Source organism: Poecilia reticulata, chromosome 2 (assembly GCF_904066995.2).
Source record: "Poecilia reticulata chromosome 2, P_reticulata-male-v2, whole genome shotgun sequence".
In the NCBI taxonomy this organism is placed as follows: Eukaryota; Metazoa; Chordata; class Actinopteri; order Cyprinodontiformes; family Poeciliidae; genus Poecilia; species Poecilia reticulata.
The window spans coordinates 15,509,450-15,537,078 of NC_088831.1; the positions used below are offsets into that span (position 1 = coordinate 15,509,450).

Below are 27,629 nucleotides of genomic sequence, written 5' to 3' on the forward strand. Positions count from 1 at the left end.
CAAAAAGTTGGGGCTAAAAGACGAAAAGGTTAAGAACCCCTGGCCAACTGTGAGAAAATTAACAGTTTGGGTGATTTTATGTATTTATTTATTTATAAAAGGTATAAAACTTAGTCTAAAATGTTATTAATTATATATGACCTATTTAGACTTAATATATATAATTACATAATTGTTGGCGTAGAGGGAATAACTTAAAGAAGTGACAGCGTGACATCATGTCTTTATGGAAATTAGCGCCAGTGAAACCACGCCCTGCCCCGGTGACATCAGACGAAGCTCGGCAGCTTTCCTCTGGAAGCCTCCGGGGGTGAAGTGGTGCACACACACACACACACACACACTCACACACACACATCCAACACAACCACCAGGAGGGAGCCCGAGAATTGCGACTGCTCGGCTGTTTTTGCTTTTCGTCTTGATTTTATTGTGTGAGAAATAAAACCAAGAACTCCTCCTCTCAGGCAGGTAAGATTTTTCAGCTTCTGTAATTTCTCATTTTCCTCCATGTTTGTTGGAGAGGATTTTTTATTTTTTTTTGTCGCGGAGAGCAGAAATGTTACTCCACCTGGGAGCGACTGTAACTTTTCACTGTGGGAAAGGCAGCGCAAGTAGTGCGTATTTTTCCGCTGAGAGGGAAGAAAACGAGAGTGAACCGACATCTGTTGGATTCCTACAATCTTTTTTTAAATCCTCCTTGTACTCATACTTTTACACAGAAGCTCTACGTGGCTTCTTTTTCTCGTCTGTCTCTGAGTGGAACCGCTGTAGCCTCTCTAGGTCGTAGCGGCGCAAAACTACAGTTTTGCTCGAAAGCAACGATTCTTATCTCGTACTTTTAATCCATCCTTAATTTCAAACGCGCTTCTAAGGCATCTTAGGCTCCGGTAAGCTGTAATAAACATAAGTAGCGGTGCCACAACCTGACGGTCTCCCTGTATACTAATGGTCTGTCTTTAGCTCAAGTGGGGGTGTGGAGGGGTGCACGGTTGCCATGGCATCCAGAGAAACACAAGGCCAATTTTAAGCGATTCATCATCATCATCATCATCATCATCATCATCATCATCATCATCATCATCATCATCATCATCATCATCATCATCATCCGTTATTCTTTGCAGCATCTACACCATCCACAGCCCACACTCACTTTGGCTCAGAAAGCCCCCGATCATCTTCTGCGTCCTTGTAGGATTTAGTCCAACATGTGAAATCTCCTCAAGTTATTTTTTGTTTTACATTCTATAATGTAGTCACACAAAATAACGCAATTCTTTATTCAGTTTATTATTTTTTTTTTGAACAAAATGCTTAATTACATTAAAACGCCAGTTGCTTTAAGATAAAAAAAAAATAATAATAATAATAAAGACTCACAACAATACCTAAAATCTTGAGTACTTGAGACAACATCTGAAAACACAGGTCGCTGTCCATTTTGAGCAAGTTATCATCTAATGTCTTCAGCTCTTAGTTGTTACAGGCGGTCACCATCAAGGAAAATAAATGGCAGCTCTGGATTGGCTGTTTTCTGAATAAGTAGCTCTGCTATTGTATTTCACATTTCCCTGCTGCATTTTCTTTAAAATATTTTAAAAACGCTGTAGTAAAAATCCGAAAATAGACAATTTTCTCACAAACATTCTAGAGTTATTTTCCACAGAAAAATGTCACAGATATTGAACCGTGAGTAGACAGGGGTCCACAGAAATATTGTTGTAAAAATATTTGCCAAAAAGTGTATTTGGTAAAAAAAAAAAAAACAACAACAAAAAAACAGTGGTTTGTTTTTTCATTGATGCACAAATGAATTGCCTAGAAAGTGGAATTGACTAATTACTCCTTGATTGGTGATTGACAGATCAAATATTGACCACTCAGAATTATTTTCGTATTTATTAAAACTAGGTACTCCAACCACTTTTTGTCTACAACTGACAGTATATAATTTGATTCATTTTTATAGTAATATTTTAATAAATATCTGATGCAATGTGCAACCTTACACCAGTTTATCCATATGTTGTTACTGCAAAATCAGCATTCATAGTATGGCAAAGGACTGTTTAGAATCAAGCAATTGTTGACTGTTATACTCCTGGTGTCATGCGTTCACATGCCGCAAGCCGCTTTAATATTTGACCTTTGAGAGTCAGGTGATGAGAGCCACACCTGACTCGGACCACATCCATCCATTTTCTTTCACCCTTGTCCCTCAGTGGGGTCGGGAGGGTTGCTGGTGCCCATCTCCAGCTAACGTTTCGGGCGAGAGGCGGGGTCACCCTGGACAGGTCGCCAGTCTGTCGCAGGGCAACACAGAGACACACAGGACAAACAACCATGCACACACACACTCACACCTAGGGGCAATTTGGAGTGGCCAATTAACCTGACAGTCATGTTTTTAGACTGTGGGAGGAAACCGGAGTACCCGGAGAAAACCCACGCATGCACAGGGAGAACATGCAAACTCCATGCAGAAAGACCGGGGCCGGGAATTGAACCCAGAACCTTCTTGCTGCAAGGCAACAGCTCTACCAACTGCGCCACTGTGAAGCCCGACTCGGACCACATTCTACCTAATATGCTAAACGTTTAGTTGTCTCTCTGCTTCAGCACACCTCGCTCAAATATCAGCTCATTAACAAAGCTCTGCACAGCTGGACTGCATGCTAGTGATGCAGTTTCACAATGTAATGCCAGTATGTATGACAAGGGAAAGATCTAGAAGTTGCAGGACTTTGGCCTTCAAGGGCAATTTAAGACTACTGCCAAAGAGCGTAGGAAGCAGAAGAGAAAACATTTACAGCTTCCTTCTCAGCTCTGTCCTTAACGACGACAACTTTAACAGCAACCTGTCAAGGATGATTATTGCCCTTCATCTTTTATTATAATAGGATTAAATGAATCAAATGTAAACAATTTACCAGATTTCGTAGCTATTAGCCATGTTTCTGTTAATGCGATTCCTTGCTTATGTTTCCAGAAATATCCACAATAGGTGTTTCTGCGTAACACGGATCTGTGAGCTAAACCTTAACGATTCATGTTTTTTGTGCGCCGCACTTTTCTAAATTTTTCCGTACGCCAAGTTTTAGTGTGAAAACTGCGCACTCTTAGTGAGAATGGTCTTTAAGTGGGCCGTTCTAACTCAGAAAACAATCTAAACCGTTCCAAGTATCACTGTCTGCTAGAAGCTGAACCTCAGCTGCTGTTCAACCTCACGACTTGAATACCAGTTCAAGTCATATGCAGCTTCTAACATATATTTTCTTCTGGACTGCCCTGAGTTTAGCTGAACCCATCATCCTGTCAGCTTTAACAAACTTCTCTGTCCCAGCTGAAGAAAAACATCCCCACATCATGATGGTGCCACCACCACTATGTTTCACAGTATAGCTTTTCTCATTGGGTGACTTCTGAAGGCTGCACTGGATTTTAACCAACGGTGTCAGAGTAAAATGCAAACCACACTTGGCAGATTTTTATTAGTGAGGCTGTGTGTGGGATCCCCCTCAGTGGGTTTGGTTTTACTCAAACAGGAGGAAGTGCTTTGTTTACTGGGAATTGTTTTCTGTGTAATTATAATATTTCTTTGTGCACTGGATATATTTTAGATAAGAATGCTGGAATCCACTGAGAATAAACAGTAGTGTTTGAGTGTGTGGCTTATTTGACTTGGACAGTCGCAGACCGCTTTGTCCTCGAATAAGAAGATTTGCGCAGTAAATGTGTTTCAGTTCAATTAGTTGACAAAGCTACAATAGTTAAAACATGCATGGCCTCATCAGATTGCAGCAAGTTATCCTAATGCACAGACCTCTCAAGGAATAAATGAAAGAAATCACCTTCTTTTATGATCAACTATAGTGATTAAGCTCAGTTATTGTGAAGATTATATTCAATGTGTTCATAATCAGCATAGTTGTTGCTTGCTTTGGTAGTTCTGTCTGAGTCCAGTAACCACTCACTGAGCTCTTCAGTAACATTCCCACCCAGGGTTGCAATGTTAATTTGATCAGTGAACGTCTCTGCCAGGACTGAGCTGCATCTGCAGGCTTGTGAGAATCTGTTTGTCCAGAAAAAGGACATGTTATCACCCTTCTCTCATCGAAAAGCCCAATCTGGTGTTTTAGCTGGCCTTGAATAGAAGTCTTTGTGTGGATGTGCACATGTGATTCCAGATAAAACTTCACATTCACCCCTTCCCTCATGGGGTGAATGTGCGTGTCCTGATGTTGTTGAGTCCCCCTGGTTCCAGCTGGTTACCGCGTGAGTCATGACAGCGAGGGCATCAGATAGGCAGCTGGTGACTGTCACACACGCCCAGCCCAGGGCCGTCGTCGCCTGCTTTTGCTTTACGTGTCGGGGAATGAGGCAAGTCCATTCATAACAAGAGTAAGTCATCACGGAGCTCGGCCTTTCCCAGTCCACCCGCTGCTACTCCTTCATGCTCTACGCATCAGCTGACTGTTCACTGCTGGTGCCGCTGTCAGAAAGGAAACATCAGTGTGATTTACATCTCACTGTTAGCGCTGTGGATTTACACTCACCGGCCATGTTATTAGGTACACCTTGTTAGTACAGGGTTGGTCCCCTTTTGCCTTTAGAAATGCCTTAATCCTTCATGGCGTAGATTCAACAAGATACTGGAAATATTCCTCAGAGAGTCGGGTTCATATTGACATGATGGCATCACGCTGGAGTTGAAAGTCAAATAAAATAGATGGGTTTTAAGACGAGCTTTAAAAGTGGACAGTGGACAGACCTTGCCTATTTTTTCTTGTTCAGACAAATATCAGCATGCACGATTATGATCAGAAATTGTATTGGGACTTATTTCACACTTTTTGAGCTTAAACGAATCGTTCATGAATTCGTCTATCAGGTCTACACCTGATAGACGAATTCAAGAACGAATTCGTCTACACCTGATAGACGAATTCAAGAACGAATTCGTCTATCAGGTGTAGACGAATTCTACACCTGATAGAATTCGTCCACTATCCTAATAGGATACCACTATTAGGATAGTGGTATCCTAATACCACTATTTCACACATCAACTTTCCCTAATGAGAAGAATCCAATTGAGTGTTTAATTGGATATTGAAGTCACCACCACAGACTAAAGGTCCCTTTGTTGTTGCTATTTCTAGGATCAGAAATAGAGACTTGCTTACTGAGACTTACTGTTTATACAGGGACCAATCCTGCCTGGTCAGGATGGTAGTAATGGCACCATCAGTGCTCCAGACAGCAAAATCACCTTCACCTCCCAGAACTGTGGGGAAAGTAAAAACCATGTTCGAGACCCATTTTGTTCCATTTAACATGCTCAATATTAACTACATATGTTTCCTCCAATGAAACCTTTTGGGCTTTGTCTCTTTTAAATTTAGATAAGACTTTCCACCTTTTTATGCTGGACTATGTAAACCATTGATGTTGTTTGACACCAATTTTATCAACCTGCTGCTCATCTAAATTATATTCTTTAGTTATAACACAGAGATGAATGGGCTCCCTGCTCACTCTTGTAAACACTGAACATATGAAAGAGTCAACATCAAGACCAAACAAAACTCAAACTGAACTCCTAACTTCCCAGGTGAGGGTCTCAGTGTGAACCTGCTTCACCGCCAATAGCAGCTTCCTCACCGTCTCTGGCCTCGTTGTAGAAAGTACTCGTGAGAAACCTCGCTTATTTACTTATTATGTACCATAAACCAAATGCGAGTCTTAATTATTAATAACAGAGTGGATAAGCCACTTCATTGGCGTATTTCACTCTCTGACGAGCTGGAAAGAAGGTCTGAAAAGGGATCTGCTTCTCTCTCAGGATCTTGCCTGCGTATTCTTTTCATCTTTTCCAAATTGCTTGCTACTTTCTGCAGGTTTACAGACAGGTTTTCACTGAGATGTTTGTTTGCACTCTGTGGTGTGCAGCTTTGTTTCGCTGCCGGACACACGATTATGGATTCCTCTTTGTTTCCGGACGCACGAGGCCTCGTCAGTGTTGAGTCAGCAACAGATGCTTTGTGTTTCTCACCAGATCCATAATCTCCTACTAGTGTGCAGATCCCAGATCAAATTAGTAGTCTGTTTGATCAGTATTTTCCTTGATGGTCGAGTCCAGGTCAAGTTCGGACTTCTGTGTTATGTTTAATGAGCCTACAAAACATACAGAACAGAGAAAACCGAACGGGACTGCGCAATATAAAATTTAATTGTGCTAATCTACTTATTATATGGCAAATAGAGGAGTAGACAGCTTAACCTGTTGATGATCTGAAGTAGGGTGGAGAAGTTAATCACTGCATGCACATAGAGCCCTGTTCTGCTCAAGCAGTGGCAGAGATAGAAACCTATCAAGTGCACTGTCACAACAAGTGGCAAGATGGGAGACTTTAAGCAAAACTTAAAAATGGGAGAAGTTACAGTGATTGCTTAAATGGTGGTTTAAAAAAAATGACATCAGTGAAGTCGGAATTAAAATAATATGTGGACTTTTTCTTTGGGATCAGGCTTTTAATTTGGGTTAATTAGTTGTGTTGGACACGACACCTGTGGGCTTGGGCTGGATTGGGCTGGATTTTTGTAGGCTTGATCTAAACTCTAACTATGACTGAGCAGGCAAGAACAATATGTTAGGGGTGGTGCTTCGAAAGAAATCATGCAGGCAGGGAGAGTCAGTAGAGATCTAGCAGCCTCTCATCACAAAGGCATTTCCTCCACAGTCTCTGAAGGAAGACTTGTCTTTAAGCTCAGAGCAGAGACCCGGCCTGCTCTCAGGGCTAATCTGGAGCCAGTTATTTGGTCATGGAGAGGAAGGCTTTTATTCCTTTTACTGCTGAAAGTTCATTCCTGTTATCCACTACAATCTTCTCTGAAGATGTCTCCCTTGTTTAAGTATGCAGCAGTTCAAACTGAGCACAGAGTAGAGGCAGGAAGCGGCCGTCCCGATTTATGACGTGTGAGGAGAAATGTCATGAGAAGAAGTTTAATGAGTGGCACACAGCACTCAACTAGTCTAAATTTATTGATGTGCTCATAAGCTAGTAAAACATGTCATTTTATGGCTCAATATAAAACCTAATTCCATGAAATTTACAAAGCACTAGTTTAGCATAACTAGGATTCAAATAATCAGGTTCAGTGGTGCTGCTACGTTCAGTTGAAAATCTAATCTAATGATCGAATCTAAATGATCCAAATTGGTCCAAACATAATTTCCATCAAGCCAGTTGTGTTTCGGTAATACAGATTAGTTTAAAAAGTTATTAAAGAAACCAGCAAACTGCATTAGGTCTTTGCTTTAATTCTCGTTCCTGATGTGTACTCCCTTTTTACAAGGAAACAAACACTTCCACCTAAATCAGAGTCAGGAAGTGCAGGTTGGGAGGGAGGTGCGTGTCAAAAGACTGGATAATGGCATAAACAAAGATAAAGCAATAGCAGGAATACATGCACTGAACTCCACAGGACTGAAAAAAAAGAAAATGGCTCAACTTTTTTTTTTCCCTTCTGTAGCTGCAGTCAATGGAACACTATAGCTTCAGACTAGGATTGCTACAAACAAAGTTTGTTTACAAGCTCTTTTTTGTATTATTTAGCAGTTGAAACTCATCTGTTGTCCAAAAATGTGGCACGTAGACAAATGTTTAAACACAAAATCTAAAATAATCTGTTTGCAACTTATGTGATCTGTGAGGGTTAGATTTTACAAATGGACATCGGTTATCTGGAAGTCAGATTTTAAAAAAGAGGCTCAAACATAAGGAGAAAAGTTGCGTTATATAGTGAAAGATTTGAGGAAACTGCATCAGTACTTGCCATACGTCGACAACCCTGAGCAACTGCAAATGATTAATTAGTGTCAAGGGAGCAATGAATAAAATAAAATAAAAAACTCTCAGGGTTTTTGTTCATGTTTTAACCCCATTTTGCACAGAGGTTTTTTTAAAATGTATTGATGATAGCAAAGTTGAATATTGTTACAAATAAAATAAAATAAAAAAAGAAATATGTTTGAAATAACAGTGACAGTAAAGAAAACTCTTCTACAGTATAGAACTAAAACAAAATAGTTACACAAAGATGTTCCGCTGTAAAGATGGTTTGTAGTTTGTTTTGTTGCAACTTGAAGTATGAAATCAACTTCAGTGAAGTTTGAAAACAAAATATTTGTCTAGGTTTATGTCTGGTTGAACGATGTGTGTGTCCAGTTGATTTTTTTTTTTTTTTTTTTCTGTGGGGGGGATTTTATTATAGGGAGCCCAGAAGAAACTCTTTGGGAACCACTGTTCTAGGGCATGGGTAATTCATCCATCCTCTGTGTTTCTCTAAAGGCCTAGTCCATACATAACAACATCATGTTGTGTGGGCTGCATTTGATTCGTTGCCTCATTCCAGATAGTGATGGAGAGGCTTTTCCTTTTCCTTTTCCTGCAGTGGCACTGGGAGGTTTGGCAGCAGACACTTTAGGACTTGCAGAGGTGTGGCTGTTGTTGTTGGACTTGTTCCAGCTTGTCCCGTACAAATCGGATCAGATCAGGAGGCAGAGATGTAAGAAGCTGGTGGGGCTGCTGTGTTCCTTCATGTTTCTGAGCAGTTTCTGCAGTGTGCTGGGTAGACATGGGCAATATGGGGTTTCAGTTTCGATTATTATCTTTTGTTGCATTGCACTAACGATAGAAATTTTTGTAAAAAAAAAAAAAACAGCCACCAGTGCCAAGTGAGCACATAAGTTAAAATAAAAACCAGCATTTCTCACATGATGAAGTTTTCTGAAAACAGGACTCGCACACACTGCTTTGAAGCTTAGGTTTTTATTGTTCATCTTTAAATAAGGCTCCTTGTTTTGTGCTCATTTCTCAGCAGACAATCAAGAAGACTTTCTCCTAGTGTTTCATTCTCATATCTGCAGCTCCACATGTAGACAAAAAGCCTAGAACTATGTGGTTGCACTAAAACCAGACACTTGCTTTTGTGAAAACACAAAACTCCCGCTTTGTTCACTTAATAGGTAGCGTGTAAATTATTTAATGGCTGAGATGGTGATGTGGGGTCACTGTTGAATTGGAAAAGAAAAAAGTAGGAAAAGTGATATCTTTTTAGGAGCTATTTTGGAACTGTTTAATAATATATTTTTAAACGTGTTAGTGATTAGCACAATTAGAGGAGTAAGAGTAAAAAAAGCCTGTTTTACCAACTCTTACATTAAGTTGGAGATTTTCAAAAGACTTTCAACATATCCAACTCTTCCACTGGAAGACAGGGCTCTCTGATTTCATTCCCACTGTTTCTAAAAATATCCAACTTTGAGTTTGGCTGCATTCAGTTAAAGTGTTGGTTTTGGTCATTTTGTGACCACTGACATCATTTTACTTTGGTTACAATCCTTAAATTGGTCATAAACATATTTAGTTGTAATTTTAAGTGTGCATGTTCTCTTTCCAAATTTGATTTAAAGAAAAGACAGCAGTTAAAACAACAGAAATATTTAACGTACAGATTAATTTTCATATTCACATATTCACCAGATAAACACTTCCTTTGAAGTTTGTGTTAATCCACTCATAAAAGTAGCTTAAGTTGAGTTATTGTTTGACAGTTTGAGAAATTGCCTCTTAAAAGCTTGGTTTGACGTCTGCTGGTGATAATGAAAGCAAACAGCAGAAGAGTAAGGTATTTCCTGGTGGTAGGGGTGCTGGAGTGGTCCACCAGTGACCCATTGAGTCTTTTTGTGTTCAAAAAATTTTTTGCACTTCAGTTAAATGATAATGAAGTAATCAGCCAGTGGATCTTAGCTATGTAATGCTGGTCACATTTAAAGGTAAAATAAATTAAAAGAAATAGTACCTGGTATTATTCAACTAAATATTCTTGGGGTACAAAATTCAAGTGCTTATTGTATTAAGTTTTCATATGTTTTCCTAATTCCACCCATTTTGATTAGTAATGTCAGCAACTTAATGCAGAACTTTGATATGTTGGTTGTGATTTGTTGTTAGCAAAGCGAATTTACTAGAAGCACTTTGGATGAAAAAGACCTGTCTGTGTTTGACTCACAGTCTGTTTTTAATGCACAAATAAACATGCACATATACATCTTTTAAATTATTCCACTCAGTTGCACATTCCTTTGGACAGAAATGCTGTTTTTAATAACTGCTCATGATTTTATCATGTAAAATCATGAGGAATCTGGAATCAAACTCATCCTTTAGCTCCCCCAAAGCTTCAGCTACTTCCCTGTGCCTGAAGTGCTGCTCAAGAGCTTGTCCACTTGTGGTTGTTGCTTTGAGTTTGGGAAAGTGGATGACTTCTCTGTCAGGCATCCGCCGTGCTGTTATCTTGTTCTGGAATGCTTTGATTGCCTTCAGCATGTTGATTGGAAGCTTATCTCTCCCTTGGAGTTGCAAGTTGTGTGTCTAGGTGACAACCCAACTTCCTCCATTATTATTATAGTCACAGTTCTGATTACAGATGCTCTCAGTGAATGCCAGCTGAAGACATCCTCAAAGGTTGCGGGTCGAAATGGAAAACTATTTGGACCAACCTGCCAATACAATCTGCATCAGAGGAAGGTCTGATGCAGCTGTTTGATCTATTGTGGGTCTTTGGTCAAAAAAAGTGCAAATTTCAGGAAGAAATCACGAGAAATCACCCCAGTGGAGTGGTGATAAGCACAGTAATTCTTCACAAGAAGAGTCACTTTTTGGAAACCTCACCCAAACACACAGCTGAGTAACATCAGTCACATCTTTGCTTTCATCCACTGCTAAGAGAAACATGGAGCTCCACTCAGATCTATCAACATTTGGTCTCTCATGACCTGTCCAGTGTCTTCCATCTGCCTCATTATTGGTGAATTAGATAACTGTAATCCCTTTATTTGCTAGAGAGTTGCATTCTTGTTGTCAAAGTCTTTGAACAATATTTGTGCTGAAGCCAAAAAGCAATCTTTTACTATTTCTGAGTCTGAGAAAAGTTTTTTCTCTTTTGCCTGTGCTAAAATCCATGCAATCTCTGTTAAACATTCTGCTGTTGATGAGACTTTGCTGCTACAAAAGTGAAGCAGTGAGCTGAGCAGTTTTTATTTCTTTCTGCGCTCACTGCTAAGTGGATAATGTTCATTGAATTTTGAGTATGCAGTTTTGAAATGGTGCTCCAAGTTGCCTCAATTGTAACCTGAGTGGGTTTTGCTTCCATATCAAGCAGAGGATTTATGCCATGAAGAACATCACAATCATGTTCAGCCTTGCCTGCAGTCGTTCCTATGTCTGTCATGCTTTTATAGCTGCATATGTAACTTTTATAAAAAAATGTTTGTTTTCACATATTTGTTAAAACTGTCTCTATGTTGTGACAGTATAGTATGAGATCATTAATCTGTGAAAAGATCAAACTCCTCTGCATGCTCCCAGGATGACTAGAAACAACCAATCAGAGCCAGTCTTAGCTAGTAATGGGTCCGGCAACACCGATGCATCGGCGAGCTCACCTTGTGTCAGTTCGCGTTTCGCTGTAAGAAAGTCACGTGACTGATTCAGAAACTGTTTCAAACAGACTGTGTCAGTAAGGAAGCACATCTGTCCACGGGATGCATCGGCCCAAAGAATCTCTTATCCTTTGTGGTTCCTAATGGATGGATCCGATGAGATACTGGGACAACCAGAAGAATATATGAAATAGTACAACATAAATGTGATAGCGACTGTAGCTCAGAAAGCAGGTGAAGGAGCTTGATCCTTTCACAGATCACGGCATCATTATACTGACATAACATAGTGACAGTTTCAAAAATGCTGCAACTTTAAAGGATGCCAGCGCCAGTCTTCCGACAGCTGAGTGATTAGACTGAGCAGGAATGTTACTGGAGAAGTCAGGAGGGAGAGCTTCAGCAGGGAAGCACACCGAGCTTCATCATGGCCTTTCCCAGCAACATATTACCAGGCAATACATGGCGATTTACCTCAGGACTTTCCTGTTGCGCTTTCTCCAGTTTACAGGGACCCCACCCACTATTGTTTTGCATTGCATTGTTTTGGGAGTTTGTTAAACTGAGCAGGGTGGTCAGGCTGAAGTCTGGGTATCTACTGCTGGAGACCACCCAGAGTTTACATCTGACCTCTCCTCACCCTGTGCATCCCCCATCACTTTCCTTCAAGTGTGCCGAACATTTGGATGGCATTAACAGTGTAACAGCGATAAAGCAGCTTCCTGAATTAACTTTCCAGATAGCGCCTTGCAAAAGTACACAAACCTCTTGAAACTTTCCCACATTTTATCTTGTTACAATCACACACGTCCGTTTATTTGACTGGCATCTCATGTGATAGAGAAAGTTTGTGGCAAATCGGATTTCTTGGGCCTTTTTCCAACTGCTGCTTCCTTATTGCCGCTCTTTCATAAAATTTATGTTGTACACAATTCATTTCTGTAGGACTGCATGGTTCTAAGAAGAAGACCAAATTGGGATATTCTTGCTGAATTCTGCTGTGGCTTCATTGTTTCTAGTTATCAAATGTTTTCACCAGTAAGTTCAGTTCATTTACCATTCAGCATCTATCAAGCAACATAGATTTTGACATAAACACTAATGATAAAGAGGCAGATGATTCTACTCCTTGGGAAGTCATGAAGTCTGTTCTGTTGACCTATAATGACCTCTGGAAACATTTTTATTATTTTCTTTGAAATTATATCTAACTATAACCAACTGCTTCAATGTCTATCAGTCTGTTTTCCACAGAACTGAGGCTGTTCAGTGACATCCATCTAAATACAGACTGGAAGAACCACAGTGCTGGTTCTGTTGGACCTCAGTGCAGCTTTTGATACTGTTGATCATGACATATTACTGAATCGACTGGTGAGTTGAGTCGGACTCTACAGTCCAGTCCCCAACCGGTACAAATCTTACATAAAGAACAGGGATTTCTTTGTTTCAATAAGTAACTTGTCATCGAAGCGGACAGAAGTGACGTACGATGAACCCCGAGGTTTAGTCCTAGGAAAATTAGGGCGATAATATTGCTTGTGTGTTTTTTGTCACGTCCGTCTCTCTTTCCACCAGAGAGATTTAATGACAAAAAGCTTATAGTTACTCAGGTTCAGATAATGGGTGGAGAACTAAATACCAATTAAAATTAAAGGGAACTTTCAACACATGAATTCCTATTTTCATGCTGAAACACTTTAAAAAGGGGAAGTCAGTACGGAGCTCCTCTTTGTTTTACTCTCATCACTTCTTCTGCATGAGGCATGTGTTTTTTTTACAGCGGTGGAAATATTGCTCAACAGCACGTAGTTTTCCTCTTCTTCAGTGGAACAAAGTGATTTAGTTGGTGTCACACGATATACCTTGAAGCTTTTATTCAGCTCCAAACAAGAAGAATCAACATATACATCAGCTTCAGGACCGGTGCAGGGGGCCCTGTTGGCTATACATACTCAATAGGGTCCCTGCTGCGCGTCCTCCACTCTGAGCATACCACCACCTGTGGACCTCTGTCACGGTTATTAGTTATGAATTAAAGTTAAACGTCTAAGATATTTCAGGCTGCTTTGTTCCATTGACTCATAGCTGCTTAGTACATTTTTATTCAACCTCTGTCATGTAAGCTTTCTTTACTTAGACTGTCGAAATACTCAGCGACTGATATTGCTGCGGTCGAGAGAAAGAGCTGGAGATCATCTATAGCCTTGCAGGATCCTCGGGAATTAACAGGAGTTAGAAACAGATTTCACCAACAGCTGAAATCTGTGGACATTGAGATCTCCTCTGAAAATGCTTATTTTAGTAGGTCAGACAGCATTAACACACACTAGACACTAACAACTACAATCTTCTTTTTCTTTGCTGTTGAGGGTACAGCCTGTCAGCTGCAAGAGAAATAAAGGCCACTCCTGGATTGCTTACATATTATTTAACATTGCGCTTAAATACTTAAGCTTCCTACACTTTCAAATATTTGACAGGGTTTTCCAAAGTAACTTGGAGTAATGTTCCACAGAACAGTCCTGAATACTGATATGTATTCTTTGAATAGTGAAGTTCAAGGCATGGGCTAGTATAAAAATGCCCTATTGCTTTTATTTGATGCAGAGAATCCATAATTATTCCTACTGATGCTAAAATAATATAACAAAATCCATCCATCCATTTTAGCTCCCTTGTCCTTGCAGAGCAGCAAGGTGTGCTGGTGTCTCTCTCTCAGCAGTTAAGATGCAGGAGTCAGTCAGTCGCAGGACAGCAATATCTAAAAGCCGTATTAATGTTGTCTATAGGATAGCTAGAACAAGATGTGAGACTTTCCAACAAGATTTTGGTCCATGTTGAAACTTCACTCTGTTGCTGTTTCTTGTTCCCTCACATCACACATTTTATATTTTTTTATTAAATTGAGATCTGGTATCTATGGAGGCCATTTAAATACATTGACTTTCTTGTCAGTAATGAGATTTTAGCTTTTTGGCAGGAAGCAGGCATCAGAGGATGGTACACTGTGGTAGGATTTATCGTATCATCTCTCATTCTCATGGAAGAATAAATACTATGTGTTGCCCTTGTGTGGATTATGGTTATGTTTACTAACACCATCTCAAGTAAAAGTTAGATTTATCTGAGCAAATAAACAACTCTTGACAAAAAAAGCACACATCTAATATGTTCAAAACTGGCATAAATTTTTAAATCTGTTTACTTGTTTATATCACAGTTCTGTACACATTCATCTGTAAGCACATGCCTATAGGCCTTTAAGCTCCCTACTGAACACGCACAGAACGAGCTGACAATTTTCAAAGTGAGTTGAAAAATAACTCTGCAAAATAACTCAAGCGTCAGTACTTACTTTCAAACTAAACACTCACTGATCATGTAAATTGCTATCATTTGGTACTCTGTGATTTTCAGAGAGCCTGAGCAGCTGCTGACATCCATTATTGCCTGGAGATAAAAAAAAAAGAAGTGCCCCAGAGTTGTGGAAGTCACTGCACCGTGCTCGGTGAAGGGCCTCATCATGGCCGCTCATCGGATCAGAGCCAACAACAACACTTCTCTTCCGCGCTGCAAATCGGAGGGGACGCTGGTCGATCTCAGCGAGGGAGTGTCGGAGGCCAGTCTGACAGATGTCAAAGGTCAGCATTCCACATCATAAGACTGTGCTTTCATTGTTGAACTTCTTTTAATTGAACTACAGATTGGAACAATTTATATATTTTAGAGAAAATTATGATGTTAAAAACATTAAATATGTTAATATGCAGGCTGGCATAGTGTTAGACACAAACGGTAGAAGCTTAGTTTGATTATATAATGAAAGAAGATAAAAGTACTGAAAACTACAAAAACGCACAAACCAGGGTGAACTTAAAAAAATAAATCTAAAACAGTCTATTCCAGCCTATTCTGTTCTATTCTGTTCCAGCCAGGAGACACAAGTCGAACACAAGAAAGCACAAGGGGCTGACGCGAGCAGACGTGAAGTTCTGACAGGTAGTGGGAGAGAATGAGAGGCTGAGAGCTAGACAAAGACCAGGGCTGCAGGAACACAATGAGACAGCTCTAACAGAAATAAGGATCATCAAATAACGAAATTAGAAAGAACAAGGCTGAAACAAAAATGAACTGGCACATAAATGATGAACTAAGAAAAACAGAAAACAAAACCCCAACATAAAACTGTTCACCTTTTGTAAATTTACAACAAAAAAGTGGTGGAGACATACTCCAGATAACTTGCAGCTGTAACTGCGTTGGGTCTACAAAGTATTTACTCTTGGGGTTGAATGTAAAAAAACATGTTGCACTCAAAGAACATTGGTCTTGTTCCAATTAAATGCATTGAAGGTTGTGGTTTTTTTTTTCACTTTTTCTTCAATGTGAAAACAAAATCTGAAAGTTCAAGGGGTATGAATACTTTTTAAACCCTTTGTATGTGAAACAACTTGTTGTTTTATTCACTGATTGTATACAACACAGCAGCGTGGGAAAAGAAAACCAATCTTTTTTTTGCTGTCTTTTTTCAGTGCCTTCTCCTAGTGCCTTACGACTGGACACCACCGCTTCTTTCGGTGCCGCGAGGGAAGTTGTTGCCATAAAGGACTACTGTCCATCCAGCTTCACCACTCTCAAGTTCTCTAAGGGCGACCTCCTCTACGTTCTTGACTCGTCTGGGGGAGAGTGGTGGTACGCTCACAACAACACAGAGATGGGCTACATCCCCGCTGCCTATGTGGAACCCATCAACTACAGAGACTCGTCCTTCAGCGACAGCGGCGTGATAGACACGGTGTCAGACTATAACGAGGAGGGAGCTAAAGAAATGGACCTGTTAGGAGAGTGGACAGGAGAAATTCTAAAACCGACCACTTTTCAAAATGGAAATCCTTTTGCAACAACCCATACCTCTACAAATCCATTTCTAAACAGGGGTTCTCAGAGTGATCAGACGATAAAAGAGAAATCAGTTGACCTTCTTCTGTTTGATACACTCTCTTCTTCTGGCCCCAATTCTACCAGAAACACTGGAGACAATGGTTTTTCCAGCTACGTGTTTAGCTTGAACACTCTTAGTCCCACTGCGGTTGTGGGGCAAACATTTCAAAGAGACAACCCGTTTTTTAGAAGCAAGCGTTCCTACAGCCTGTCTGAACTGTCCATCCTTCAGGCTCAGACAGAAATTCCTCAAGCCTCCAACAGTTTCTTCAGAGGTCTCAAAGCGCCTGCGCCCGAGCAGTTCCAGACCAGGGAGGACTTCCGCACGGCGTGGCTCACTCATCGCAAGTTGGCCAGGTCCTGCCACGACCTGGATTCGCTGGGTCAGAACCCAGGCTGGGGTCAAACGCAGCCAGTAGAAACCAACATTGTCTGTCGTCTGGACAGCTCAGGAGGAGCCGTGCAGCTTCCAGACACCAACATTAGTGTCCTTGTGCCTGAGGGCCATGTGGCAGCAGGGGACACACAACAAATCTCAATCAAAGCTCTGCTCGACTCACCACTTGAACTGAACAGCGATCGCTGCACCACTGTCAGCCCCGTGTTGGAGATCAAACTCAGCAACATGGAGACCAAAACCACCATCACCCTGGAGATGAAAGTGTCCGTTGTTGTGAAAATGGAACACAGGCAGACGACAGAAGTCTTGTGTGTGAGGAGTGACTGTAAAGAGGGGCCGTATACCCCCATTCCTCAGGCCTACATCTATGGAGACACGGTCCAGGTGGGCCTGGATAACCTTGAGCCATGCATGTATGTGTGTGTGGTTACCCAGGCCCTGTCTGTACTACCTGAAACTACAGTCTGGGAGCACGTTGTTAAAAAGATTACCTTAGGAGTTTATGGTCCAAAACACATCCACCCATCCTTCAAAACTGTGGTGGCCATGTTTGGCCATGAATGTGCTCCAAAGAGCCTGCTGGTGAGCCAGGGAGGTAAACAGGCACAGTCTGCACCACCAGTTGCCCTGCAACTTTGGGGTAAACATCAGTTTGTCTTGTCGAAACCTCAAGACCTCCATGTTGAGGTTTACTCCAACATGGCTAACTATGAGGTAAAAGCCAGCGAGCAGGCCAGAGTGGTCCGGGGCTTCCAGGTTCGATTAGGCAAAGTCAGCAGGCTGATCTACATGATTTCCACTCGGAACGCTGAAGATGTTTCGGATTTCACTCTAAGAATCCAAGTCAAAGACGACCACGATTGTATCCTTGCTCAGTTTTGTGTCCAAACACCAACACCGCCACCGAAAGCAGGTCCAAAGACGTCAGTGCAGCGGCGATTCCTGAAGAAGAAGGAGTTGGGGAAAATAGTTTTGTCTCCTCTTGCTGTTGCAACCAAATACCCAGTTTTCCAGGACAGAAAAATAAACAACCTAAAATTTGGGAAATTAATCAAAACTGTAATCAGGCAAATGAAAAACCAGTACTTGCTTGAATACAAAAAAGGAGACTTTGTAGCCCTTCTGAGTGAGGAGATGATCAAGCTGAAGGGCCAGTTGTGGACAAAAGAGTGGTACATTGGGTATTATCAGGGCAAAATAGGGCTTGTTCATGCTAAGAATGTTCTGATAGTTGGCAAGACAAAGCCCAGTAACATCAGCGGGCCTGAACTTACAACCTCATTGTTACTGGAGCAAATACTGAAGCCCTGCAAGTTCCTCACATACATCTATGCCTCAGTAAGAACTATACTGATGGAGAACATCGGCAACTGGCGCGTTTTTGCGGATGCTCTTGGATACGTCAACCTGCCCCTGACGCATTTCTGCCGCACAGAGCTGGACAGTGAGCCAGAGAGGGTGGCGTCGGTCCTGGAGAGGCTAAAGGAAGACTGCAACAATGCAGAGAGCAAAGAGAGGAAGTCCTTCCAGAAAGAGCTCCTGACTGTAAGTTGCAGCTTTGGCACGTTCCTCTGTGGCTGTTGTTTAGTATGAAAATAAAGAACACTAATTGCTTGCTCTTGTTTTAAGCACAGGGTCTCAATTGGATACCCTTTGTTCCTCTGTGGGTCCAATTAAACAGCCATATGTTTGGGATATTTCGCTCAAACACAACATCCTTTCCTCAGGTTTATAATCTCTCCGCAGCTGCTTAAGGCCTTAAGCTTCAGGCAGTGATCCAGTTCTACTAATTCTGCAGGGAGTGGAGTTGATAACTGCTGCGTTGGCACCAAGGTGTAGCAGGGGCCCGAGGAGCTGTGGAAAACAGCAGAGTGCTTTGTTCCCCCTACCAATGTCTGTTGCTGGAGTTTCACAGTGTGCAGTTTGCCTATAACATGCTGATCTGATAAATCCAGTTGATTTTATGTAGACATATAAATCAACCTGGGGGGGATAAACAAGCCAGTGAAACAGCTGAAAGAAATATGCCCTGATACTTTTAAATATTAATATTAGGCTTTGATACGGTTGGCAGTCCTTTTTGTCTTTATGATGCTGTGAAAGTGCTGAGCCGACATAGAAATGTGGATTTTTCAGTGCAGCCTCAGGGATCAGGGATTCTCCTCCACACAGTCACAATCTGAGACCATCTGAGTCTCCCACCTCCCCCCGACTCAGATTGTCTCCGATCGACTTTTGACCAAGACCAATCAGCAAACAGAAGGAGAAATCGTGACATCAATTCTCGGCGCTGTTTTAGAATTGCAGTCTGCCTGTAGTTTTAACAATTGTAGCAGAGGAAGTGAACAAAGCTGTGTGTGTTTGCGACGCTTCCAAATACCGAGTTAATATTAACAGCCACCTTGTTCAGCTCTGCACTTCTGTATTCGCAGTGGAGGATAGTTGTTTTACAATGGAGACCATTTCCAGTCCGCGGCGCTTTCATAACGTCGCACTGGTGCACTACATGCATCTCGGATGTAAAATGTAAGACTTCAACACAGTCCACACCTTCAGGAAGCAATAGTTTCTCAAGAGCCTAGAGATCCTTTGGACAAAGCAGAAAGCGCAGGACACAAAGACTGGTGCAAAAGCATTTCCCCACTTGCACTTTTTTCCTGGTTTTGCTTTTTTTGTCAAACCCAACAAATTTGGTCATCAAAAATAGCCTGAGTAGACACAAATTTCAATTTTATAATTACAAACTAATTAATTTTATTCATTAAATTTTAAAAACTGTCTAGATGTGGAGAAGTAGTGAAGCTCTAGACCCAATAATTGTTTTTGCCACTCTTAGCTGCTGAGCAGCAACAACTGACATCAAGCATCTGGGATTAGTGCAAAGAAGTTCTTGACATCATTGTGGATAAATCTTGGTCTGCAGAATAGTTTTAATCAAACCACATGAGTAAGATTTTGAATAATGAATTGCCTGTTTTAAGGTAGCTCAAATCAAGTTAACTCAAATCTCAGTCAGATTTGAGTTCGTACTTTGACTAGACTATTCCAAAATGTTAATTTTGTTTTTTTCTTAGCCATTCAGGGCTGGACCTTGTGCTTTGGAACCTCCTTCCTGATCATGGGCAGACAGCAAAATTCATGCTGCAAATAATGACCAGTGGTTCTCGTCCTGGCACAGCAACGCAGCCACAAATCAGCACTCTGACGGCACCATGTTTGAATCTGTTCTTCTACGCTGCTGTAATGCTCTTAGTTTTCACCTGTCACGGCACGCAGCTCCCACGTTGTTCCTTTTTGTCTTTTAAACCAACAGAATGTTTGGTTTTACTTTATTCTTTTTCTTCGAAGCGTTTGTCACAATGTCTCACAGTCAGTGTGTAATCGTCCCAAGAGTCTCTGACAGAGGTCAGATTTGTACTACAGTCGAAGTTACACAGAACAGGAACACTGTAATTTACCCAAGGTTGTAAACACTAGTTAGACCCATTTATAGACAGAGAAGCGGTGGTGTGGAAGAGAACATAATAAAAGATAATTGAAAAAAATATGCCGTCTAAGAAAGGCTTTTATCTGACATGCAGCAATCCGTCCATTTTAAAAATCACAAAATCTTTTTTTCTTCCGAGAACTTTTCTGCTTTCTGGAAAAGACAAAATGAGGAGAAAACTAAAGTGATCTTCAGTGTGCGGGCTGCAGTATAAATTTAAATGCTGCTGCATGGGCTCATCTTCTCCCTTCAAATGAATGGGAATCTCCAACAGTGAGAATAGACTCTCATAGTTTATCCGTGAGAGTTTTGGCACTGATTTTTACGTTTGTAGAAAAAAGAGAAGCAGATCAAAAGCAGCACTGAGGAGCCGCCTTTGTGTTGCAGTTTCTGAGCCGCTTTGTCTGTCGGGAGAAACGGAGCATTAGTGCAAACAGAGTTTAACGTTTGACCACTTGGATAAACAGCCCAGCCCATAATTTACAAAGCATAATTTGTAAATTAAGCTTTTAGAATAATTTACAAAATTATTCTAAAAGCCTGCAACTCTCAGGAGATGCAGGCTGATTTCAGGAAGCGGTCCAGGTCTGCTTTATAATACCCAAGACAAGTTTTCACCGATCTTAATTTTTTTTAAAGGTTTTGGTTCCAAGGTTGCTTTTCACAAAACAAAAGAGATCAGGAATATGTTTAAGTGCAGAAGTGGGGAAGGAACACAATTGCAAAAGCCACTTTGTGGTTTAGATGGAGGCCGTAAATTGGAGGGATTGGTAAGAGGACAAGTCAGGTGGGAAATGAAGATGGAACTGAAACACAATAAAGAGGAGTTTGGAGAGAGAAGATTGAGTGTCAGTTTAGTAGCAGAGGAGAAGAGTGGAAGCCAGATGACAGACAAAATAAGTTATTTATCAAAAAGGCTCTCTGCAGGTCAGGACGTACAGACTGTGTGTGTGGGTGTGTGTGTGTGTGTGTGTGCGTGCGTGCGTGTGTGTGACAAGCTATGATTGAAACGCCCGCTTTGTTCATTTCCACTCTAGCATAATTCCTGAATACGTGTCCAGAGGAGTTCTCAAGTCGTTGCGACAAGTGATGATTTATATGTTTGGGAGCTACACTGATGCCGAGTTGGTGAGGAAAAAAACAAAAAAACTCTGGCCTTTAACTTCACTTTCACACATGCTCTGTTAGTCACATAATATTGAGACCAGTTGACATTTTGGAGAAACACAGCGCAGCGTTTTAATTCTCCCACAACAGTGAAGTCTTGAGTCTCTAGAGTTGTTGGCTTTTATTCTGTTTGCAGCTTCAAGTGATTCCAGCTCAGAATTATTCAGTGCTTAATACTTTACAAGAAAGCATTGAAGTTGACACCAGATCTTTTTTAAACTTGAAGATGGACCCTAGTGTTGCACTAATCAAACAAAGGCATAATGTCCTTATGCCTTTGTTTACATTGCCACGTGCATTTCTGCCTTAACTATGCATTTGCATAGTCTTAACTTCTGCCAATAGGCTTCAACATCTGCCTATTGGTTGCTCAGCATCACACGATGCAAAGCTCAAATCTGCTTTAGTGGCTTCAACAACGATGGTGAAATACGACCAGTTTATCAGTCAGCTGAAGATTAACAGCTTTATTAGAAAATAGTGCTATCATTCTTTATTATTATTATTATTATTATTATTATTATTATTATTATTATTATTATTATTATTATTATTATTATTATTATTATTATTATTATTATTTGTCCCCCATTTTCCTGTCTTCTACTATTTATTTTATTTTATTTTATTTTTTTACAACTTTTACTATTTCTACCATTGAACTTATACAATAGTCTGCTACTTCTGCTCTTGGTAGCTTTTTTTTTTTGGTATTGTTATCTTCAACAATTTATAAAATGTTAAGCTTATATTACATATTTTGGCTACATTGAAATCAATGGAATATGGCCAAAACTCTACAAAAACTGGTCTTTTCACAATTAACTACTTCCAGATGCTTTCAGCCAGAAACATCATTCAAGTTTTAAAATGTTGTGGTTTCCTTTGGCTACTACCGTTTGATCCAACTTTTTTTTATTATATATATATATATATATATATATATATATATATATATATATATATATATATATATATATATATATATATTTTTTTTTTTTTACTGATTTCATATAATCGCTCTTAAACCTTTTTTTGTGGCGTTATGCTCATAATTCATCTTCATGATGGATTCCAATGCTACTGTAGTGCCAAAGTGTGCCACTCTAAATTTGGGAATTGAAGAATTTGTCACAGTCAACAACCAAAGTTTATAAAACAGCCAAGGAAATTTGTGCTTTTGAATTTATTCTGAAAAATTAATATAGGGGGAAGCTAAATGCACCAAATGTTTTCAAATGCAGAAAACCGGTCAGGATATTCTCTAGTGCCCACTGACTTTAATCCATCCATCCATCCATCCATCCATCCATCCATCCATCCATCCATCCATCCATCCATCCATCCATCCATCCATCCATCCATCCATCCATCCATCCATCCATCCATCCATCCATCCATCCATCCATCCATCCATCCATCCATCCATCCATCCATCCATCCATTTTTTTTACACCCTTGTCCCTTAGTGGGGTCCTGAGGGTTGCTGGTGCCTCTCCAGCGAGACGTTTCGGGCCAGAGGCGGGGTCACCCTGGACAGGTCACCAGTCTGTCGCAGTGACTTTAATCTGTTCGCTTTACTGCTGGATTAAATAAAATGCAGAACTCACATCAGGGACAGCTCACAAAACTGACTTATGCAGCAATTATCTGCGTTGACTGTGTGCACACTTAGTGGTGGATTTATAATCCTTTTAAGATGGCTGCCACGACGCCCCTGTTTACAACAGGGCGTCATGGCAGAGGAAAGGAGCTTTCCTTTCCCGGAGGATTTTTGTGTACACCATTTATTTCAGAAAAGAAGAAGAAAAAAACACCTGTTAGTTGTTTAGAGTCAGTTGTGTTGAATATTGGAGGTCCCAGCTCCATCAGCTCTGTTGAGTGAAAAGGTAATGAAAAAAATCAATATGTTTAAGGACAGGGGAGGTGGTCATAGTAGTTGGCAATTTAGCTAAAACTAAAGGAAAATCCTGGAAGGAAACATGCAGACATTGAAAATGTATGTTCACACACACTTCATGCATTCTGACTGAGCTTGAGCTGTTTTGCAAATAAGCACTGTCTCAGTCTCCAGATTTGCAAAGCTGTCATTTGTTTGAATTTGTCAGACTGCCTGTGCTTGGCAGACAAATTTTACTAGCACTACTCAGTAGCACTAGTTCTAGTTTTCAACAACAAACCTTAACGCAGGAGCAGGAAGTGTTCACTTTACTTTTGGCAGAATTTTCCTGTTTGTTATCCAGTAAGGAAGCAAACTTCTTCTTCCCCCTCAATGTTCACAGATCCAGAGGCAAACAAACAATCTTTGGCTCCACCAGTGAAACTGATAGACAGACTCGTGTCTGAACTGCCCTTCATTTTGGTTTCTCTTAACTCGGCATTCCTGCGGTGCAGAAATTATTGCCCAATTGGCTCACAGCTGACACCATCTCATTCTCTGGCCTTGTCTCATCTCAAGAACGAGTGAGACTTTTGGAGCGTGGAGTTTACATTCCTCACTCGCCGCCCCCTTCCTCCCCACCCCACCTCCCTCATCCTCTCTCTTCATATCCTGTCATTCCACACATTCCTACACATTCAGTCAAGGCCCAAATTAGAACATTAAAGTCACCTTTGCTCTGCTGAGTTGGAGCATAATGACTGTGTGACTGCATCTCTGTCACTGAGACCCGTCTGTGTTGAGGTCAGAGGAAGTATTTTTAGGAAAGAGGGGCATTTTTGAGTGTTATTTGAAAAGAATACTTACTGAGTTTTTATATTTTGATAAAGATGAAATGTTATTCCTTTCAAGAATATCTTTACGAGCAATGAGAAATTACTAAATTTGCCTCCATTAAACCTACTTTATTCAGATTTTTAAAATTTTTTTAGTCTGAAGCTGTTTGTTTTCTTTGCAGGCTTTGCTGAAGATGGACTGCCAGGGTCTCGTGGCCAGGCTTGTCATGGACTTTGTCCTCCTGACCACTGCCGTGGAGGTGGCCGGACGATGGAGAGACCTCGCCGAGAAGCTGTCCAAGGTTTCCCGCCAGCAGATGGACGCCTTTGAGGCGCCGCACCGCGACAAGCATGGCGTAGTGGACAACGAAGTAGGCCTGTTGGAGCCTGTTGTCATTGCTAAAGCATCCATTTAATGTTTTCACATTCAGTTCAGACACAAAGTTTGATGTATTCTGTTGAAGGTTTGCAACAGAGTTTAAAAAAGATGTGGATAGTTGATGAGACATAATAATTTAAGTGTCATCTATTTAAACTCTACTGGCTAGTAAATGTTTGGCCAGTTAAAGGACATTAGCGTTTCAATGAGTTAAAGTCAGATTTATTCTGTTGATAATAGTTTGCTTAACCCAAGCACTTGTGCTTAGTGTCCAGTAAAAGTTAAAAGGAAAAGTATGCAATATGTAAAAAAAAAACAAAAAAAAGAATTGTTTATGATGACATAGAAAGACAGGAAGAGTGAACATAATGTAGCATAATTGCAATTAATATTATCATTGCATAATTCTACAATGATATCACAGGTTTCATGTGTTTTGAATGTTATGCAAGGAAAAACATAAAGGAGTCTGTTCTTCAGTTTTCCTCGAGCCACTTAGTGAACAGAGCAAACCTGTGGAAAAAGGTCAGATATGACCAAAGTTGAATTTTTTTCCTCTTGCTCATGGTGGAATATGATCATGGCAGCATTATGTTGTGGCATGAACAAGAAAGCAGGTCAGTTAAAAGATGGATGACGTTATGTCCAGGTCGATACGAAAGATTATCTTCCAAAACTTCGTAAGTAAGTTTCCAAATATTTTCCATCCAAAAAAATATGTGCAAGAATTTGACTGTCTATATGTGTAAAAAGACTCAAAGCTGTAATTCCAGTAGTGCTTCTACAGACTTGATTGATTTTACTTGATTTGATCGGAACAAAATGTGGAAACGTTCAATGGGTATGAAAACTTTCTCAGTCATTGCCAGCCAGGAGTCACGGTTAACAGATCATGCAGCATTTGCATTTCGTGTCCACAGGCCATGTGGAAGCCAGCGTATGACTTCCTGGTCACATGGGCTGCTCAGATCGGCGACAGCTACCGGGACGTGATCCAGGAGCTCCACATGGGCCTGGACAAGATGAAGAGCCCCATCACCAAGCGCTGGAAGCACCTGACCGGCACGCTAATCCTGGTCAACTGCCTGGACATCCTGCGGAGCTCCGCCTTCAGCCCCACTTCTCAGGATGACGAAGCCTTCTGAGTTTGAGCTGCACATCAGCTGACCGTTCCTGAATGCCTGTGTTTTCTGTTCATTGCCCGGCGGGATCCAAACGGACTGAGGTCTCCCCAGGACACACATGGAGCTCACTTGAACTACAGAGAATAACATGTTGCACATGTAAGTATTTTTCTACTCTAGTTGTAGCACAAGCCTTTTTGTAGAGCAACACTTTAAAAGCTTTGGTGAAGAACTGCGTATCAAATTGAAGAATCACTTTTTCGAACTAAAAGACTTTTTAGATCCGTGTTACAGTCTCGCTCTGTATTTTATATGTACATGAAGAAACCGTAATGATCTTTTTCTGCCATGGTCCTTCTTACTTCAGACATCCAGATATTCAGCCACACTCTGTCTTGTTGGGATTGAAGACGGAAAAGTTAATAAATGATTTATTCATCATTTGCAACAAGGTTTGACCCGGTTTAAGGACTTTGCTCAAGGTTTTTCTGGTGGTTTGCTTTTGTGACTGTGAGTGTGCCAAAATTACTTTTTTTTAACCATTTCTGTCCTTGTAAGTTAGTGACTTCTTTCTGTTTGAAGGCGTCGGTGTGATGGTTGAGGAAGCTCTATTTTGAGAATTCAAATACTTGCTTTAAAAATGTCCTTTTTTTGTTGATTTTAATACAACAGTTTCATAGGATGTTTTGTGAGCCTGAACTAACTATTTTATGGGTCAATCAGATTTCAGTCCAGAGTTTGACCAGAACATGACATTTATCTTTCTGCAGTTCTTTGTCAGATTTTGACCAGATGATACAGGTTGTACAATAATTTTACCACTGGCTTTAGTGTTTACTGGCTGGTCTCCAGCAGACTTTGGGATTATAAGGATGTTTTTTTTGTTTTGTTTTTTAGCAAATGCATGACCCAGGTTTGTGGCATTTTTGTTTAGAAACCTTGAAGCTCACATGAACTCTGAGGCCAGCAAGGTCTGCAGCGCTTTACATTTAGTTCTTTTGTAACCTTGCTGGCCATGGGCACTCACTTTGGTGTAGTGCAGTTTCCACAGTGACTATGTCAAAACCTTAATCAAAATTAATTTATAATTTTTTTTTTTTTTTAAAAAGGGCCAAATTAATTTTTAGCTTTAATGAGACTTTGATGTGACTAAAACCAAATTTCACTGTGTTAAAAGTATCAGAACAAGAACATGCCATGTCTCAGCCCACTACAGCAGAGTTTATCCAAAGATGCAGTTTAGTCACTGTTCTGCACAGTGTGTTTAGTATTGTCCATGATTACTGTACAGCATTCTTGTACGTTCATTCGCAGCATTTCTTTATCAGTTGATTTTCTTTCTTTGAGTCTTCGCCTCTGCTCCCCTGACAAATAGGTGCAAACATTCAGCACTACAGCCTGCTGTCCACTCTTAACAGTTATTTTGTAAACTGGCTGTTTGCATTTACAAGCACATGTTGTTTTTGGTAAAAATTAAGACTTTCAAAAACATGGAGGGTCATATAAAAACCTGCTCGCCAAAAAAATGTTGCCATTGTGTTGGGAAGTTAAAAAAATGAATGTTACGTAATGTCTTAGCCACGATCAGAAAGCTTTCATGTATGTTTTACCTTTTGGGTAATGTTGACTTTGTTACCAACTGCTGGCCCTTTATTTTTTATATTTTGTTGTTAAAGTGTGTATTTTTTTTTCAATAACAAATATAATAAAATAAAGATTTCAAAAATGCAACATTTTTCAGAAGCACACTAAAGGGAAAATTAATTCCACTTTATGCATATTTGGATCGGTCCATCTGTCATTAACACTTGCTGCTACAAAATACATGATGTAACTTATTTTGCAAACAAACAAAGTTGGAGAATAAACTGCAGAGGAACAATATCAGAAATGTGAGGTCA

General features: G+C 40.5%; 1 protein-coding gene across 2 annotated transcripts; it reads left to right on the forward strand.

Moving 5' to 3' along the window:
• LOC103482389 (SH3 domain-binding protein 4) lies at nucleotides 1–26,828 on the forward strand. 2 transcript variants are annotated; one of them, XM_008438520.3, is made up of 5 exons: nucleotides 1–471; nucleotides 14,933–15,156; nucleotides 16,048–18,401; nucleotides 24,408–24,596; nucleotides 25,525–26,828. In XM_008438520.3, exons 2-5 carry the CDS (start codon nucleotides 15,039–15,041, stop codon nucleotides 25,747–25,749), a joined length of 2,886 nt encoding a protein of 961 aa, XP_008436742.2. In that variant the 5' UTR covers nucleotides 1–471; nucleotides 14,933–15,038; the 3' UTR covers nucleotides 25,750–26,828. The 2 variants fall into 2 exon arrangements, with proteins under 2 accessions (XP_008436742.2, XP_081454596.1); XM_081598470.1 differs by having other exon boundaries at nucleotides 14,937–15,156.
• Nucleotides 26,829–27,629: the final 801 nt, after the last annotated feature.

What these genes read in the sequence shown, in the direction of transcription:
- LOC103482389 (XM_008438520.3), top strand. Translation starts at nt 15,039, where the DNA reads ATGGCCGCTCATCGGATCAGAGCCAACAACAACACTTCTCTTCCGCGC. An exon ending in TCCAGAAAGAGCTCCTGACT is followed by an intron (nt 18,402 to 24,407) that starts GTAAGTTGCAGC and finishes TTTTCTTTGCAG; the next exon opens with GCTTTGCTGAAGATGGACTG. An exon ending in ATGGCGTAGTGGACAACGAA is followed by an intron (nt 24,597 to 25,524) that starts GTAGGCCTGTTG and finishes TCGTGTCCACAG; the next exon opens with GCCATGTGGAAGCCAGCGTA.